At 32.8% G+C, this 18,487-nt stretch overlaps 1 protein-coding gene across 1 annotated transcript in view; it reads left to right on the forward strand.

Moving 5' to 3' along the window:
• LOC128558594 (uncharacterized) overlaps nucleotides 1-18,202 on the forward strand; it is a 57,854-nt gene extending 39,652 nt beyond the window's left edge. Inside the window, exons 3-12 of the mRNA XM_053548387.1 lie at nucleotides 3,269-3,438; nucleotides 4,098-4,302; nucleotides 4,516-4,643; nucleotides 5,059-5,275; nucleotides 7,530-7,693; nucleotides 10,053-10,269; nucleotides 12,024-12,125; nucleotides 13,482-13,859; nucleotides 14,407-14,542; nucleotides 16,671-18,202. Coding sequence (XP_053404362.1) covers nucleotides 3,269-3,438; nucleotides 4,098-4,302; nucleotides 4,516-4,643; nucleotides 5,059-5,275; nucleotides 7,530-7,693; nucleotides 10,053-10,269; nucleotides 12,024-12,125; nucleotides 13,482-13,859; nucleotides 14,407-14,542; nucleotides 16,671-17,517 — 2,564 coding nt within the window. The 3' untranslated portion in view covers nucleotides 17,518-18,202. The remainder of the gene's footprint in view (nucleotides 1-3,268; nucleotides 3,439-4,097; nucleotides 4,303-4,515; nucleotides 4,644-5,058; nucleotides 5,276-7,529; nucleotides 7,694-10,052; nucleotides 10,270-12,023; nucleotides 12,126-13,481; nucleotides 13,860-14,406; nucleotides 14,543-16,670) is intronic.
• Nucleotides 18,203-18,487: the final 285 nt, after the last annotated feature.

Below are 18,487 nucleotides of genomic sequence, written 5' to 3' on the forward strand. Positions count from 1 at the left end.
ACAAAATATCATTAACAAGAAGAAAAATTAAAGAGGAATGTTTTCACTCTTTTACTTGAAAATGACCTTTGACCCTTAATATCACATTTTAACTTGTCTAACTTTAGACGATATCTTTATTACTTATATTATGGGACATATATACATTAAAATAAATCACGAGCAATTACAAATAATGAATAGAAATAGCTGTTATATTTCAAACAGGAAACTATTCATGCAATTTTTAACACAAATCTGACCTTTGACCTTTGATATAAGCCTTACCCTCGGCAGTTTTGGGGTATCCTTTGCACTGCTGACTTTGCCTGACATACAGACATTAAAACGAATTAACATCAGTGATTAAAAATGTGAATACATATTAAAACTTTAGAAAAAGTAAATGTAACATTTTTCATATTTTTGCATGAAAATGAACTTTGACCTTCAATTATCAGGGTTGACATTGACGTTTTGCAATAAGATTTGCATTTCTGACTTTGACTGATATATACACATTACATATATAAAGCTGAGTGACTTATGATAACAAACTAATTTTTAAGAATAAAAATAAATTTCAAATATACAAATTTTTGCGATTTGTACATAAATTTGACGTTTGACCTTAAATATCAAGTTTGCCCTTTATTCCTTTTTGATGAATTTCTTTTTGCTGACATTGGTTGACGTAATAAAATTATATACATTTACTTACAATCATATAGCTACTGTAATTAAACATTGAAAAAACTAGTAGACGTAAACTTTACCCTACCCCCTAAATTTTTACAAGTGAGTTTTACCTCCCCTATCACAAACATAAGTGAACAAAATATAGATAGGCACGGCTTTGACACTTAAGAAATGGGTTTTCATGGAGGATATGAAATATTATTTCCAAAAATGTATAAACTTCTTTTGGCCTCAATTGTTGCAATAAAAGTCCGTGAGCTCTCGGACCAAATATTGTATGGTAGAATTTACTTGCGACAGCACAATTGGTTGTTGTCTTAGTTTTATATCACAAGGCATCACAATTTTCATTCCTATTGGTTATGCTATACAGCTCCTTGATCAATATTTTTATTGAATCCATGATGATATTTAATTCTGCAGCTTCGTTTTTCAAAGGACTTTCGGACAGTCACCAGTTGATTACGTTTTACGTGTGCTTTTTAATCTGACCTTCATCGAGTTGTAAACAAGGCAAATTTCCCGTTATTCATCAAACTGACGGCATTGACCCGGAACGTTTTTAATACTGCCACTTGCCACTGTTGTTGGCCGCGGATTGAGCATTTTTAAACAAAATGTTTTAAACGCAGTCTTGTTTTTTAAAAACAAAATGGCGTCGTGCTAACTTCACAGACCTTATCACCAATATATGTTAATGTGCCCAAGTGTCCTTGGTAGTTTAGCAGATGCATCATATGTAACACGGTAGCCTAAATAAATCCTAATATCATCATGAAGCATTGGTCTAATTTGAACATGTAGGCAAGTAATAAACAGAAATTTTGTTGATCTTCACCAGTTAGAATAAAATAAAATGAAAATTTGTTTGCTTTCGGTGAGATATCGAAATATATCTTCACTGATAAGGAAGACAGTTTTAATTGTTATAATCACGGTGAAGATATACTAGTATTTCGATATCACTTATCGGTGATGATATATTTCGATATCACACTGCAAACAAACAAATATCTTCTATTTAACTAGTTGTTGTTGTACAATTTTGGGTGGATAGCGAATTATTATAGACAGACGCTATATACAAAATGTAGGTGATTATTCGCCCAAAACGGAATAATTCGTTATATGTTCTCATTGAAAAATGTGATTAGTTTTTAATTTACGTATGTCCAGCACATAATGTACGGTTGCAAAATGTTAATCTGCTAGATGTATGGTATGCATCTTTAATTTGAATGAAAAATGACATAGTTCTAATATTTCTAGTATATATATTCTCTTTGTGAATATCAGTGTTTTTAATGAAACAGACCCAGTATTTCTCATTGGTATCGTTACAGTAAATTTTGATTAAGCTGATTCAGGGTTGGTTTGCCTTGCTAATCAATGTGTTTCAAGACACCGGAACGTTTTAGTCAGAGCATAATTTCCGGTATAAATGTAACAGTGAGGCAAATGGTTTGAATGTTATTCTGTTTCATGGATTTATACACACATCAAATGCGAGTTTCAACCTATCTGTGGTTTCAGTGCTTGGATTTGTACATGTTCTATCCAAGTTTATCCGAACATTAGTTGACAAATTACTTCATCTTTCGTAGTGTAATACCTGTGTGCAAATACTGGCACAACTACTGTCTTAGATGTATATTAGATTTTCAAGTCTTTTAACACGGCATTTTATGAAACTCTCAGTAAATAACAATAAAATATGTCTCAGAATTATGATTTCATCTGAAATAAAATGATGAATATTGTACCGTCACTACCGTCAACCACATATATTCTGATGTACAACCTTTCTTAAAATACTCCTCTGCTTGCTCAATTTACTTTCGAAAGTCGAGAAAAGCATTTCAAATATGACAAATATCAGCGTGTTTATTCGCCGTTCCGGTGTGTTGGCTTTTCTTAACCTTCAGAGTGCGCCAACAAAAGCTGAAACGCCAAAGTTCAGAGTTCTGGCGTGTTAACGCTTCTATTCTATTTGTCGTTTTGGCATGCTTAATCTTAACGTGCACGAAACATATCTAAAAGCATTCCATGATTAATATACACTAGGAATTGTTAATAATGATTATAATAATAATAATAATAATAATAATGATGATAATAATAATAATAATAATAATAATAATGTATTATCGTTTAAATAGTTAGATTGGCTTAATTGAATATATAGAATAATCAAACAGATAGCATACAAGATTGTGTAAAAGGTATCGAATAATCTTAAGTTTAAATGTCTGATTCACATGCGTTACATGAAAATCATAACTTCTAGATAGACGTTGACGGGTTGGAAAGTTGGCATTCTAACATAGCTCGATTTGTTTCTCTATCAGAAGGCAAGCACTGTATATTTTAAGATTTTACGCACAGGTTAGAAAACATACTAACGTTTCAAAAGTCAACTTCGAAATGCGGATGAATAACATGTGTTCAATTTTCAAATAAACAATTTATGTTGCTTTAGAACACACTTGATTGTGCATGGTGGATTAGAATTAATCTTAAAATATTTTTAAATTAATTCCTCTGTGACTCTTAGTTTTAGCAACATGATTGTTTCTTTTTCTTTCATAAGCCGTTGATAATCATACCGGCAGGGTTTTGTACACACGGCTTAAAACAGATTATAATGAGGGTATATACATCGATTGGTTAGTTATAGAAGAAAATCTAGAACCTCAGCCAATTCTGGATGAATTCAAAGAAGAAGAATATATTCCATACGATAAAGTCTGCGAGATTGAGGTTAGTTTTAAATCATCTTGACGTCAAACTGTAGTATATGTTCATGAGGGACAGTTTTGACAGGGTTCGAAATCGAATATGCATCTACTTTGCTTTGCACAAAGTTCACAATTCCAACGAGAACCACTTTATAATATTTACTACTGATAGACTTCTAGAGTGTAAATAAGAATTGTATGCATGCTTATGATAAGTTTGACAGCTACTGGCTTAAAACCAAATATACTCTGTTTTCTAGTCAGAGAAAACGGTAATATGTCAGAAGAGATCATACACTTACTATGCACATCCATCTTTTTAGGTTCAAGTCTTCTCAAATTATAAATCGAAAACTTAGGATTCTTGACCTATGAACCTTAAAAAATATATTTCACTCACATCTCACATAATTAGTTTTGAAGTTGTGAGCTCTGTTTCTCCAGTTCATAGACTGAAATATCAATCTTGAATGCCAGCATTGAGAGACATAGTAATAATGTTAAGGACACTTCTGCATGGAAACAGAGATTTAACTTTAGGCAATCTGCAACGTCTAAAATATGATGGTAATAATTATGTCTTGTCATTTAAGGCAATAGCATGCGATTTCAAAACGTTTAGGTCTCTTATGTTTACAAAACTAAAATTGCATAAACTGAACTTTCTGAATTGCTATTTAGGAATTGCCAACGACAGCAAAAAAGAACCAAGAAATTATTCAGAGTGTACGAGCGAAAGGCAGGCACGGATATGAAACTTTTAAAGCGTTCCTGACCAAAACAAACCAGCATCTCTTATGCAGTTATTTAGAAAATGCTGAGGAAGATTTTGTTGTTGATATACAGAATGAACTGAGAGAAGAAACTGAAGCACGGGAAAGAAAAGGTAAAAATATCTAAACTATAATACGACTGGACAAAGTACATGTAATGTTAAATGCGCAATTGCAAGAAAATGACAATTTTGATAACAAAAGATACAAATATTGTATTATATATAAAACATAATTAGCACTTTGTTCATACTAGTTTTCAAACTTGTAAATACATTTGTTTATGTCTGCATATCAGTTTACTGTTTATTTTTCCGCGTACGAAGATGCCCACAGTCGCTGTGTTCTACGGAAAGCGCATCTAGTGCTGATAGAATACTTAGACACACAGGCCATTCTTGACGCATTCAAGGAGGATAGGTACATTCATCGTGACGATGTTTATGGAATTGCGGTATGTGGAATATGAAACTGCATTATTTTTATCTAATTTCTCTAAAGATGTTAAGACGAACCTGGCATGATGTGTGATTTAAGATTAACTTATCAGACAGCAAGTCAATAATATATGGATCTGACATGATAAACATTTCCATAAAACGCACAGACAAAGTAAAACTAAATAAATATAGTAACAAGAAAATGTGTAAAGTTAGTCAATACATTTTATCAATACTGCTGCCTGTAATGGTTAAGCAGAAATAAATAATACGCAACAAAGCTATATGAAATAAAACGGATTCGGAAATGGCAAGATTTTGCCGCTTATCATTGAATAATTAGCTTAAATTATGTATCGTTCTTTGTCCAGTTGAACTGAAGATTCTTGTCCAATGGGCCAATGACACTGTTATTCTTATTTATTGTAGAGATTGCCATCAACGCGTAGCAAATGTATACACATGTTAGACAAAGTGAAAGCGAAAGGAAATCATGGATACGAGCAGTTTAAAAAATACTTGGAACAAACAAACCAGTCTTCGCTGCTTATCTATTTAGAAAGAGTCGAAAACGGAGAAGAAATTAAAACTGATGATCAAATTATCAAAGAGATACAGACAGAAAAGGCTACACGAGAGGAAAATGGTATTGTTTTTATTAAAGACACATTATAAAAGAATTGTACTGCACAAATGCTTAAAATGTACATTGTAACCAAGTTATTCCTAAAGGATCATGTATCGTTTTAATCAAATGAAGAAATGCTACCGACCCTCGCAAAATAGGCTTGCCTGAACATTTCTGTAGCCAGCTGGGATCATATTACAATCCGACTATTCAATCTTTTCATTGCGCATCCATGATTTTGACACCAATGTCGTTTTGCTTGATAAATTTTAGAATATGATATTCAAAAGAGTAAAGCTAGATATAAGTTACAGGTCTAAATGTATACTTACCGCATTTCTTCATTTAGAATAATTTAAAACTTCTTGAGTTGCAGATCCATTTAACTAAAAGTATTATAAAAAATAAAATGCTATTCCCTTCTGCATGGGGGCCTTTTGTCAGGTGTAGAATTAGATAGATAAAATTCACATTTTTCAAAACAACACAAAAAATGTAGCACTGATACTAAATAGAAATACAAATCAATTTGATGCTTTGGCATGAAGCTAAATTACGCATTAACGGATAAGGCTACATCATAACATATAAATCAACATTTCAATAGTATCTTAACTGCTGTAATATCAGAACACTTAGAGAAATCCAAATTAATATTGGCCAAAAAAAGAGTGTACGAATTCGCAGTTTTCAGAATAAATTTATAATTCAGTTTGTGTATCTAGCTTATCAAAATAAAACATCAAATTGATTTTATATCTACAATTTGACAAATCACTGGCATTATTCATCAACTATTGAGGTTTGATCTAACTAAGAAATATACATATAGGGCATGTGCTACATGTATATTTAGGGAAAGACAAAAGGATCAGACATCATGATATTTTGTAGCCACCGGGAGGGAGGGTTATTTACATAAGTAGCAAAAAATATTGGATCATAAAACAAATTAGGAAGAAAAGGGATTGACTCAAATACTTAGGTTATTATCTTGAACCGCCACTTTTCTTACTACACTTGACAATTGTATATCATCTTAATTCAATGATATTCATTTAATTGCAGAATGTACCATTTAGAGTTATTTTACAGAATTGTTTTTGAAAATTACTTTCTGCATGGCTGCAATATTACGATACGCATAATGATACACACAATCGTTTGCTTATACAGAAAACTGATTTTAAATGAATCCAGTACATATAAACCTATAAAATGTGAATACTGACGAAATGGCTACGAGTTAAATATATTTGTAAAGACGTAGACGATTTCATTCGATGTAACAAAGTAAACTTATTTCTTCCAGCAAACAGTGTTGAGCCTGACCGACCGCGAAAAAGACAAAGTAGAGAAAATATGTGCTGACATATTAGTTAAAGTTATAACGATATGCACCCTATGAATATGAATAAACTGGAACCAAGCTTCAAGACAAAAACTTTATTACCCTTAATGAATATATATCTTTCATGAATGTATACAAATAAAAATATTTTGGATCAAATTTTCAAAATGCAGAAATAGGGCGTGTTTAAATTCAGATATATTTTCAAAAATACCCATGCAGCCAATCACAAGTTTGGACATAGGGAGAACATATCAGTTAGTCGGTTGTTTGCCAACTGGCTTTACACAGGATCTGTGTTTTTTTTATATTTTTGTTATTTTGGTTATTTTGAGATCATCATTATAAATCTTCGTTACTGCAATAAAATGATATATTTGTTTCTTGTTATTTTCCTTTTGGTTTAACGCCGTTTTCAACAGTATTTTAGTTATGTAACTGCGGGCAGTTAACCTACACAGTGTTCCTGGATAATGTATAAGTACATACCTGCTCTCCCAAAGTAATTGCCAACGTCCCCACATAAATCAGAGGCGGAGGACAAATGAGTTTAGACAAAATGTCTTTTATTAAATCGTCATAGAGTAAATCACTACCCCGCGATCCGTAGATCAGCGCTTTCCCTATTGAGCTAAGCGGGTTTGCTAGAATGAAATTATATATACTTTAATATTCAATATTTCACATTACTGTATTTTTCATAACATTACAGATTTTAGATGTCCATAGCCAATTGCTGTGCACCGAAGAAATGTAACTAATTTACAACTATGTAAGAATAAAATAGGTAAAGCCTGTAATACACGTGATTAGTAAAAGAACATATTATGTTCATGATTGTATACAGCAACTGATACATTCAAATTAAATGGTAATGAAGTTTTCTTGTTTTATAGCTGAACGCTTCTGGTTATGTTACAGAATGCGTTCAACAAGGAAGGAGTGATTTAGAAGAGGCAATGCTGCAACACCCTGTAATTCAGCGTTCACTATCTGTAATTAAAGAGCATTTGGAGCCCCAACCAATTCTTGACGCTTTCTTAGAAGAAGACTTTCTCACTTTCATCACTTTTCGTGATATAAAGGTGAATCGTATTTTACAGATACTGACTAAATGAACAAGAATTAGCCCGCACTGCAAACGTATCCTTACATTCTCAGTCTTTTGGTGTCAATACTCTGTTATTTTGTCTTAGATTGAAACTTGTCGTTCTTTGTTAGTGAAGATTTTTCAAAAGCATATAAGTAATGATATTTTTAATAAGTAAAATGACGCACATTATCCATCAGTCGTAAAACTCTGGTATATAAATATCTCAATACTAAGGTTGTTGAGTATATAACATGTAGAATGCTTCTTTCTTGCATATGATTTTGCTGAAACTTTTGACAAAATTAGCATTGTTAAACACTTATATATATATATTTATCTATGACGAAGTTTGTAAAGCAGTCACTTTTTTATTAAACTGCATTTATCTGAGGTTTCAAAGGCAACTTTCTTGAAGGTATTTATATTCCTATGAAAAGTAACTTAAAGGCAAACGTTCAGGGTGCAGCAGGTGCATGATTGAAAACCGGAAATTGATACTAATTTACGAGCTTCTGTAATACTTAAGTATTTATCTCAATGGTACTCAAGAGAAAATCTTAAGCTTATTTTCTTATTTCATCCTGAAATGAAAGTAAAAGGCTTTTAGGTAAAATAAAATCAAAATGGCACCCATTAACCGTTATATGGACTAGCGTCTTCAGTCAAAAAGAAATAATGTCACGCAGAAGATCAGTCACTGCGGCTTAGCCAAGTTGTAATACCGGACAATAAGTGAACAGTCAGTCATTTTCTTTAAATAGTATCATCAAACTTGTTTTACATACGTTTCATAGATTGTTTTCATAGTTGTATTTTAATTTGTTCTATTCATTATTTGTAACTAAATTTATTTCTCCTGTATGTCGAGACATACCCCCACCACACACACACACAAAGAAAGTGGATCACTTGTAATGCAACGGAGCTCAGTTTATCAGATTTCGTCTATTGATTGATTTGCGTTTTGTGTGACATCCCAAACACCATTGCAATATATCTAGACTCTTACCTAGATGCATCTAATTAGTAAGCAAATTACAATTATGAAGTTTAGACATGTTATCTTATGGGTATACATTGTATTTGGAATCAGTATAGGAATATAATTAAATCTCATTAATGTATATCAAAATCTTTAATTGTGGTATCGCTTACAAAAAAAAGACCGTAAAATCTTTTACCATATACAAACTAGGTATTGCGCACACTTGCTAACATGCTGTGTTGTGTAACTGTTTTATAATTATGTACGCGAATGTTTTAGTGTTTGCTCATATGGTTTGTTAGGTAACTGTTTTATAATCATGTACTCAAATGCTTTTGTGATTTGTATCATGGTTTACCTGTAGTGTCATTATAACTTCTATCTGTAATATTCTTCAACTGAGGAAGAGGCATGGCTAAACGCCTTACTCTAACTAAGTTAGAGAACATGTCTTTGGTCCCGCCTACATAAAGAATACAACAGGGAAATGTTGAACTTTCAGAAACCGGTCTCTATTTCAGTTAGAGTACGCTTGTCACGTGATAGTACCAACGTTTAAAATGGAATGTTAACTGGTCAGTCAAAATTAGTAGTCGAATGCGTTGTTCATAATTTGGCCGACCATGATACAAAAAAAGAAAGCGTAGTGGCCGTTCGAATAATGAGGTTATTTCTCGAAGGCTACTAATTATTCTCTTTTTATTACTTATATATCGTGCATTTTGTTTCCATCTCATGTGTTCAGCTGGTGAAGACAAATTTCAATATACTCTCTTTTGGCTTTAGAACATAGTAATGTTTAATGATGCGGTGTTATGCCACTAACCGTTCAAAGACCGTAATGCACAGATTCTATTATTAATTAATCAATTGCTTTTAGTTGGTCTATGTATATTGTATAAATCTTTCCCGCATCCTCGCAAACACAGCTAAAACGTTTGTTTACTTTTGGGGGGATGTGGCAATTGCTATTAGTATTTTGTAATTGAATTTTCGTCACTAAAACTTTGCAAGCATTGTTGACCCAGTCATCCGTTCCATGTTTTTATGCCCTAATGTTAAATTGGAAAGCCTATGTTGATATATTGTTATTTATTCGTATGTCTACACTTAAGCATGTATAAATGTAACATCTATTAGATGTACATATCAAATACAAATTGAATTTTCACCGTTACACTAATAAGTTATTTTCAAAATCGTTATTTCACCGACAAAACAAATTCAAATATGATTGCACTGTTTATGTAGAAATAGTGCGAAACCGATCACCCATTTTGTTATTCAAAAGCATCCATCATCCTTTCTTTTATTCAAAAGCAGTCAAATGTATAGAGATTTCACGTTATTATATTCTATTCTCTAGGAATTAACGACAACAACACAGAAGAATCAACGAATTTTTGAATATGTACGAGCACACGGAACTCAGGGATACAAAATCTTTAAGGAAAGTCTAATTAAAAGCAAGCAGATTCTTCTACACACTTACTTGCAAAAGATCGAAAAAGGTGAGGATGCAGCAGAGCTGTTGAATGATCTAAGAGAAACAACAGAAGCCCGCTATAGGAATGAAAGGAAAGGTAATATTAGTATGTATGAACTGAAGAATTAGTAATAGCTATAGATGAAAACAGACAGATATGCTTTATTTTTCATGTGAAAGGTCAATATATTCATAGGTGGATTTGACATTTACATTAACATTTACATGATTTATGTTTTTGTTATTGCAGGAATAGATAAGCCACCTAAAGGAAGATATTAAGATATGAAGATTAATCATTTGAAGCATTGGGCAATGCAATATAATCAAAACTACCACCTTATATGAAACAATAATGACTATAATAAAAGAACTTTAACAGAATGAGGAGGTTACACATATAATAACAAGCAAAACGGAATCGATAAAAAGCAATACCGCCTTGAATCAGTCTGACAAAATAAAATCTGATTTTAGATGTGTACATTACTAAACTATATGACACTACGGTATCCTCATTTGACCAATCGGACATGTTTGTAGAATTATTTTCTGCTGAGCTTAACTCTTATATCAGAGCCAACAACTCAGTTAAAATTGAAACACGTCTGAAGACTACAACAAACTTTATTACTGATCTTAAGAGAGAAGATCGAGACCATAGCCTACAGTATAAATAATTATTGTAATATCAATTAAGAAAGCGTAGTTGTTTACACTGAACAGGGGTCAATGACCAAACTTTTTGATGCTTGTATAGTATCTTTGTTGACAACAATTTATATATGTGCTACAAATATCTTTTTAGAATGTGTGCTTATCTAATATAATAAAATATTTCTTATTTTATAAACTACAACCTATTGTTTTCAAAGCGGGAATACCAAATCGAGAAGATACTTAAGAAGTGTTTTATATTCTTTAAATAAATATTCCGGGATGTTGCAAAACAAATACGCTGTTAACTGTAGGATGTTGGTCGGATGATATTTGATAATAATTGTAAATTGTTAAAATCGTCTCTGTGATTACATATTGATGTTTTAACGTCTACAAATAAGTGAGTTAAATGGAAATCCGCAAGATGGAACTTCCAAATCTCATAGTTTTTGTGAAGTTTTAACTTGTGGAATATTTGTGGAATAAATTTTTATACCATTAAAACGTCCACTTACAAAGGTCTATGCTTCAGTAGGTCTTACAGAATTTAATAAATTAAATGTAGCAAACAACGAATACCTTATCCCATATATAGCTATAAAAGATAAAAATATGATGTTATAATTTTAAGTCAAATAGAAGAGAAGTTGATTATACCTTGATATGTGTGAGTAAGTGTAGTTATTCAATCAGGCGTTGATATTGCAAAATGCAATGAGTCCCAGTCAAATTTACGTGCTTTGATTTGAAAATGAATGGCGCCATGTCCCGTCAAATGGTTACCGAACAAGTACGAATATGCAGCATCTCTATTAATTATTGACTATTGTAACTATTCTCTTCGTTAAGGCTACTAGATTCTTTCAATGAGAACGAGTGGTTTTTAATTCACGTAATATGTTTAAAGAAAACATGTGCTGTTTATAGAGTAGTTGAAATTCTTAATTGTTTGAGGTCATTATTCACGAATGCTAGTACTAATTTGTGATGGAAGTACTTCACACGAGTTATTTTCAAGAACCGGTCCATTAGTGGAGGGCGATGGTAAACGTGCAATTTTTAACATAGATCTCTTTTAATGCATTGATGTGAAATACCTTACTATAGCTGTCCACTATTTTAGAACTCAATCTTTGTTCTTCGTTTGTTTCTGAAAAACATATATTAAGTAATATATATTCTAAATTAAAGAGAAACGAAACGAAAAGATAAGGACTGACAGAAGAGTACATTCGGTGGAAGAAAACTTGATAGCTGCGATAGATATGGGGAAAGAATTAAAAGGCACAGAAGGTAAAATGTTGATTGCTGTATATAGATTAATAACGTAACATATTTCAGATAGTTACTTGAATTTTACATATTTATTGATTCTTGAGCCATTGGATGAATTATGATCGTCACCAGACGAAGGCTAAATTGATAAAGTAATAGATTTTGGTAATAGTCACATCAGATAGTAGAGTTCAGTAGTTACAATTGTTTCATTATATGAAAGTCACATTTCCAGACTAAATTAGTAGGTACAAAATATACCCACATATAATCTATATAAAAATATATTTCCATAAAATTATTATGCAAAAATATCTGTTATTTATTTTTATAAATGACATTCTCTTGCAGAAGACTCGATCAAGTCGAACCCATTGTGTCTTTTAGACTAAGTTTAAAACAAACCAGTGATTGCCTAGATTTAGACAAAATAAATACCTATTTAAAGACCTTATAAACCACATGGAAATGAACATGATAATTATATATCCAGATCAATGGAAATTTATTTATTGATATTATAATTATATGGTACAGTAATGAAAATGACTCGCTGAAAAACTCCATTATGAAACATAGATTTGTGTCTGGACCTAACAATATATATCCGTTTAAATTCAATAATGAGGAAAGTAAGTGTATTCGTCAGGATTTACGCAATGCCAGAATGAGTCACAAAATGACAAAAAACCTTAAAATGAAAGCATTTACATGAACACTGACGGATCAGCGATCTGAAATAGTCGACACATCTTTTTCATTTATTTAAAAGTTTGAAGAAAGCTGCTGCCTATATTCGTGCCTGTTGACTTTGAATTCTTGTTGATAACCTGATTTGTTTTATTTTTAAGAAATAGGGCTAATCGTTTTAAGTATCTTAAATTAGTTTACAAGAAAATCTTATTGTATCGTTTTAAACATAAAAAATATAAATAAGCAAACCATTTTAATGAAATAATTTGAAATTTTAAATCGCGTGTTTATCACCTCTCATAAATTTTGATTTTGAAATTGCCAACACTAAAAACAGTCATTAATGACAAGTGTTTTTCCTGTTCGGGAGTTGTTACAGATAAAAATTTCATCCTTGTTAACCTTATGGATGTGTCTAATTCACCGCGTGTCGAAAGCTGGAAAACCCACTTCATTTTCACTCATGATTAATTTCAAAATTAAAAATTATAAATTGTACATGTAATAAGCATTAATTTCTATTTAACATTTTACATCAACAATCAACAATTAGGTTTGGCTGACCATACACTTTAAAACGTTTCAGCGTATATGAAGGGAGAATACTATTAGTTGAACTCTATATGAATTGTTTTTAGACTTTATTATCTAATACAAAATGTGAGACGTATTTCATTTTAGACATCGAGGAAAGATTGAATGTACAAGGATCGTCAGCGCTTAGTACACGGAAGTGTTGCTATACTATTAAGTATATCATTGAAAAGGAAACTATCGACACTGAGTCTGAAGAAATTATCACGGCAGTAAACGACATTGCCTCAATTATAAATGTTACAATAACCAAGGTTGTAATTGAAGAAAATAAGACTTTAGTACTTACTTTGCCATGCTCATCTGCAAAAGAAATGCGAAGACTTTTGAAAATACTTCAAGAAGATCAATTCAAAACACGAATTAAGAAACTCAAAGAGGTGTTGGGAGAGGAATATGGAGATACCTTTGAAGTGGAAGCTACAATTTCTCCGGAAAAAATCCACCAAGTGCATGAACATCTACGTACGTATTAATGTGTATCTTTTCTACATGCAACTGCATTTGTAAATTACCCTTTAATGTTTCCATGCTTGCGTTGTTGAATCGATAATGATTTAGTAAGATATGAGGCAATGTGTATACATGTCTGTTTTTAAGTCATATCCGATTTAACTGGAAAACAATACATGTGTAGAGATGGTGTTTTAACTCGTTTCATTAAAACAAAATTTGCACTTTAGATCGATCTGTTACTTGCTTAATGTTTCAAATGTGTCATTGTTGAAATTATGCCAAACAGTTCGTCTCGTCCATAATTGCAAGAAAATAAATATATATATATATTGTAAAAAAGGTCTTTTTTTTTCTTCTGTCAAAAAATATGATATTCGTTTAAGGAGTGCATCGTTTTTGTATTTTGAAAGAATGTTACATTTTCAGATATACCAAACAATATCTATGATTTCACTTGCTCTATTTTTCATCCATTTTTAAAGTTGAATTTAGGTTAAGATATTTCTGTGTGTCTTTCTGATATCAGTAAACGAGGTATTTTTCATACTAATCATAGGTGAACAGGGTATCATAGAAAAAAGATGTGATAATTCGTTCTGTATTCTGCATAGAGATGAAAAACCGTTGAATGAATTCTTTTGCCCTGAACATGATGTTTTCTGTTGTGAAGAATGTGCGAAGAACACACACAGGTAGTTTGCAATACATATACGTTATTATCTTAATAAAGATATGCATTTGCAGTTTTGTTTTTGTAGTTATGAAAGAGGTATGTTGTTGAGCCTTTATTCAGATAACAGAATATGATATCAGAACATTTAGCAATATATTATACTAGTATATTGGGCTTTCTGAATGTCGAATTCGTGTTGCTCAAATATCGGATACTACAGCCGCTTTAACTTATTAATATACGTTCGTTATATTTCGAAATAAATTGCATACCACAACGACATTATAGCGATTTGAAATAAATGATGTTTTCCTACAATAGTGAAACAATACAAATGCGTTTATCATCTTTTTATTAATATAGCGAATGTTAATACTGTTACTATAAATTTGTTTACATATTTTGCTTCTCTTCATTACCGCTATTCAAATTTTCAGTTTTAGGAATGCGGCTCTCCCTGTAGAATATTCTATCTTGCTTTTCTCCTTGTGGCTGGCCTACTTTGCGATGTATGGTTCTGGCTATTGTTTGTTCTGTGCTTCCGGGAAACCTACTATACATTTTCAATTATTTATCTAATATTTGTCTAAAAATTTAATATTCATTTGAAGACAATTCTGCGAGAAGGTATCTGAAATCCTTATATCTAGGGGATATTTTCAGTTCTAAATCTATCGTCAGATATAGGGGTCATGACACTTTTCCAGTTGCATTAGTTAAGTTACGAACCGTTTTATATAACGTTGATGTAAGCTGACTGTTTTTATGCCCCCGAAGGGAGGCATATAGTTTTTGAACCGTCTGTCCGTCTGTCGGTCTGTCAGTCTGTCGGTCTGTCCGCAATTTTCGTGTCCGGTCCATATCTTTGTCATCGATGGATGGATTTTCAAATAACTTGGCATAAATGTGTACCACAGTAAGACGACGTGTCGCGCACAAGACCCAGGTCCGTAGCTCAAAGGTCAAGGTCACACTTAGACATTAAAGGATAGTGCATTGATGTGCGTGTCCGGTCCATATCTTTGTCATCGATGGATGGATTTTCAAATAACTTGGCATGAATGTGTACCACAGTAACACGACGTGTCGTGCGCAAGACCCAGGTCCGTAGCTCAAAGGTCAAGGTCACACTTAGACCATAAAGGATAGTGCATTGATGGGCGTGTCCGGTCCATATCTTTGTCAACCATGGATGGATTTTCAAATAACTTGGCATGAATGTGTACCACAGTAAGACGACGTGTCGCGCGCAAGACCCAGGTCCGTAGCTCAAAGGTCAAGGTCACACTTAGACGTTAAAGGATAGTGCATTGATGGGCATGTCCGGTTCATATCTTTGTCATCCATGGATGGATTTTCAAATAACTTGGCATGAATGTGTACCACAGTAACACGACGTGTCGTGCGCAAGACCTAGGTCTGTAGCTCAAAGGTCAAGGTCACACTTAGACGTTAAAGGTCATTTTTCATGATAGTGCATTGATGGGCGTGTCCGGTCCATATCTTTGTCATTCATGCATGGATTTTAAAATAACTACGCATGAATGTGTGACACAGTAAGACGACGTGTCGCGCGCAAGACCCAGCTCCGTAGGTCAAAGGTCCTAAATTCTAACATCGGCCATAACTACTCATTCAAAGTGCCATTGGGGGCATATGTCATCCTATGGAGACAGCTCTTGTTTTTTTAAGTTTTAGACGCGCCGCATATTTTTTGTTCAAACCGTTCTACGTTAAGACATTTTTGTTGTGTCCGACGAACAGGTAGAACCCTCAGTGATATTAAAGGGTTTCTGTAGGCAATCACGACTGAACCGTAGGTTACACAGATTAAGCAGAACATGCGTTTACATACAAACACTTCTGTTAGTCTTACTGGTTCGGAATTCACCTAGTGGATATAACTTTTATTTACACTGTGGACTATGGTGATTACTTAGGGAAAGGTTTGGTTTTGTGTATATTGTCTTGAGTTGCATATCCATACATACACTGCTACAGTTTTAATGATGGGGGTATCCTTTGAATACGGCAGTTCCTATCATTTGGCCTTTGTATTAACTACAACCCTGTCACTATAGTTGTCTTTGGGGACAGGTAGAAAAGGTATCTGACTGAAGAGTATAATGATATTATTTCTTTTTTAGAACATGTCCTGGATTGAGACCTATTACGACGGACCCAATACTTGAAGAGGAAAGAATTAAAAACGACCACACTTACCGAAAGTCTAAACAAGAATATGGGGTAAGGACGGACGAAAAAGAACTTTGCACAACGAAAAAAGTATGTGTCCTTCCACAAAGTGAAATACTTCTTATTGATAACGCAAATAACCGGCTTAAGAAACTTGATATGTTTTACAATGTAGACAGTCATTGCGATCTGCCTAAGCCGCCGCTTGACATGTGTGTAGTTGACGACTTTACGATTCTTGTGAGTTTTGGGGACACTATTAATTTTATTAATGTCAGATATACACCAACTCTTAAGACACAAATTAAACCAGAAGCGACATGTTTTTCCTTAGCATGGCACAATAAGAGCATTTTTTACACGGACAAACGGTCACTTTTTAAGTGTGATGATTGCGGAAAAAATCACCAACAGTTGTATTTCTTCAGAGAGAAAAGTATTATCTGTCACAAGTTAGTCGCAAGTAACGAGGGAAAGAAGATTTATATGGCCGCAGGGACAAATGGTCTTGAAAAAGTAGATATGGAGCTCACAAAAGAGGCGAACATTACAAATGGGAAGCTTCAGAATTGCACAGACATTTGCATTGCTAATAACAACTATTTGCTTGCGTGCGACTACAACTCACCAACTATTTACCTGGTGGAACTAGAAGGCGATTCGATACTGAAAGCTGTTGTCGAAAGATCTGATGGCCTCCGTTTACCGCGATCGTTAGATTTTGATCACACAGACTCTTCCATTGTTGTTGGTCGGCTGGGGAGAGACTTTATTTCCGTGTTTGAAATTAAGTTCTAAAGTACTGACACTTTGTCCATAAGAATTTAAAGTGAACTTCGCAATGGAGTTTGTAAAACACTAGCGCGTTCAATGACTCTTAAAGGCATCATATCCCTTCAGATAGTGAAGATAACTTCACTAAAGTTAAAAAAGGTGATCTTTAAAACACTTTTTAAATTAAATTTGATTTTTTTGTAATGAATGCAAAACCTGAAATGACCCAAATTATTACACCCTTTCAATATCGCTAGACAAAAAACCTAACATGTTTATTCACCTGAGTAGTTTGTATTGTCCGGTATCACACACAGGACCTTTTATAATACAAACAACGCATCTTATACTGGGATTTACTTACCTTGAATGTTAAAAAAGATTAAATTTGTTATTGGAATTTATGAGAACAGAGGGACTTGAGTGCACTTTGATTATACTAAAACTAATTTTATTCAAAGTGAAATTTAAAATGATGACTTTGTAAATCTAATTCAAACATTTTTTAATACAGTTTGCATTTTTAGGTAATTCTGCATGTATTATAATTGTTTTGTTTCCACTTTCATGATACTGTTAGTAGTGTATTAGAATATTATAAGCAAGAAAAGCAGCACATGTATAATAACTGGAAATTGATGAAACACCTTTCATACTTTACATAATTGTGGAAGAGATTTCAACAGACAATTACTCTGTCACTTAAATGCTTTTTATTATATTTTTTAACATTCACGTGATCAATTGCAATCAAAATGATACGATGCATAAAATTTCATATGGTTTTATCACTTATGGCGAGAGGTTTTTCCGTTTAGTGCTACGTGGTGAAATGTACGCCAAGGTTTCTAAAAGCTGGCACGTTGTGAGCTACCTCGTATAGTCAAAATAGCTATATTAATGTATAGTTAATAAACTATATAAAATGTTCTAATAAAAATATCAATAAAGGAAAATCTGAAAACGGTAGCGACACATTACTTTGAGGGCAGGG

Source organism: Mercenaria mercenaria, chromosome 7, assembly GCF_021730395.1.
Source record: "Mercenaria mercenaria strain notata chromosome 7, MADL_Memer_1, whole genome shotgun sequence".
NCBI lineage: Eukaryota > Metazoa > Mollusca > Bivalvia > Venerida > Veneridae > Mercenaria > Mercenaria mercenaria.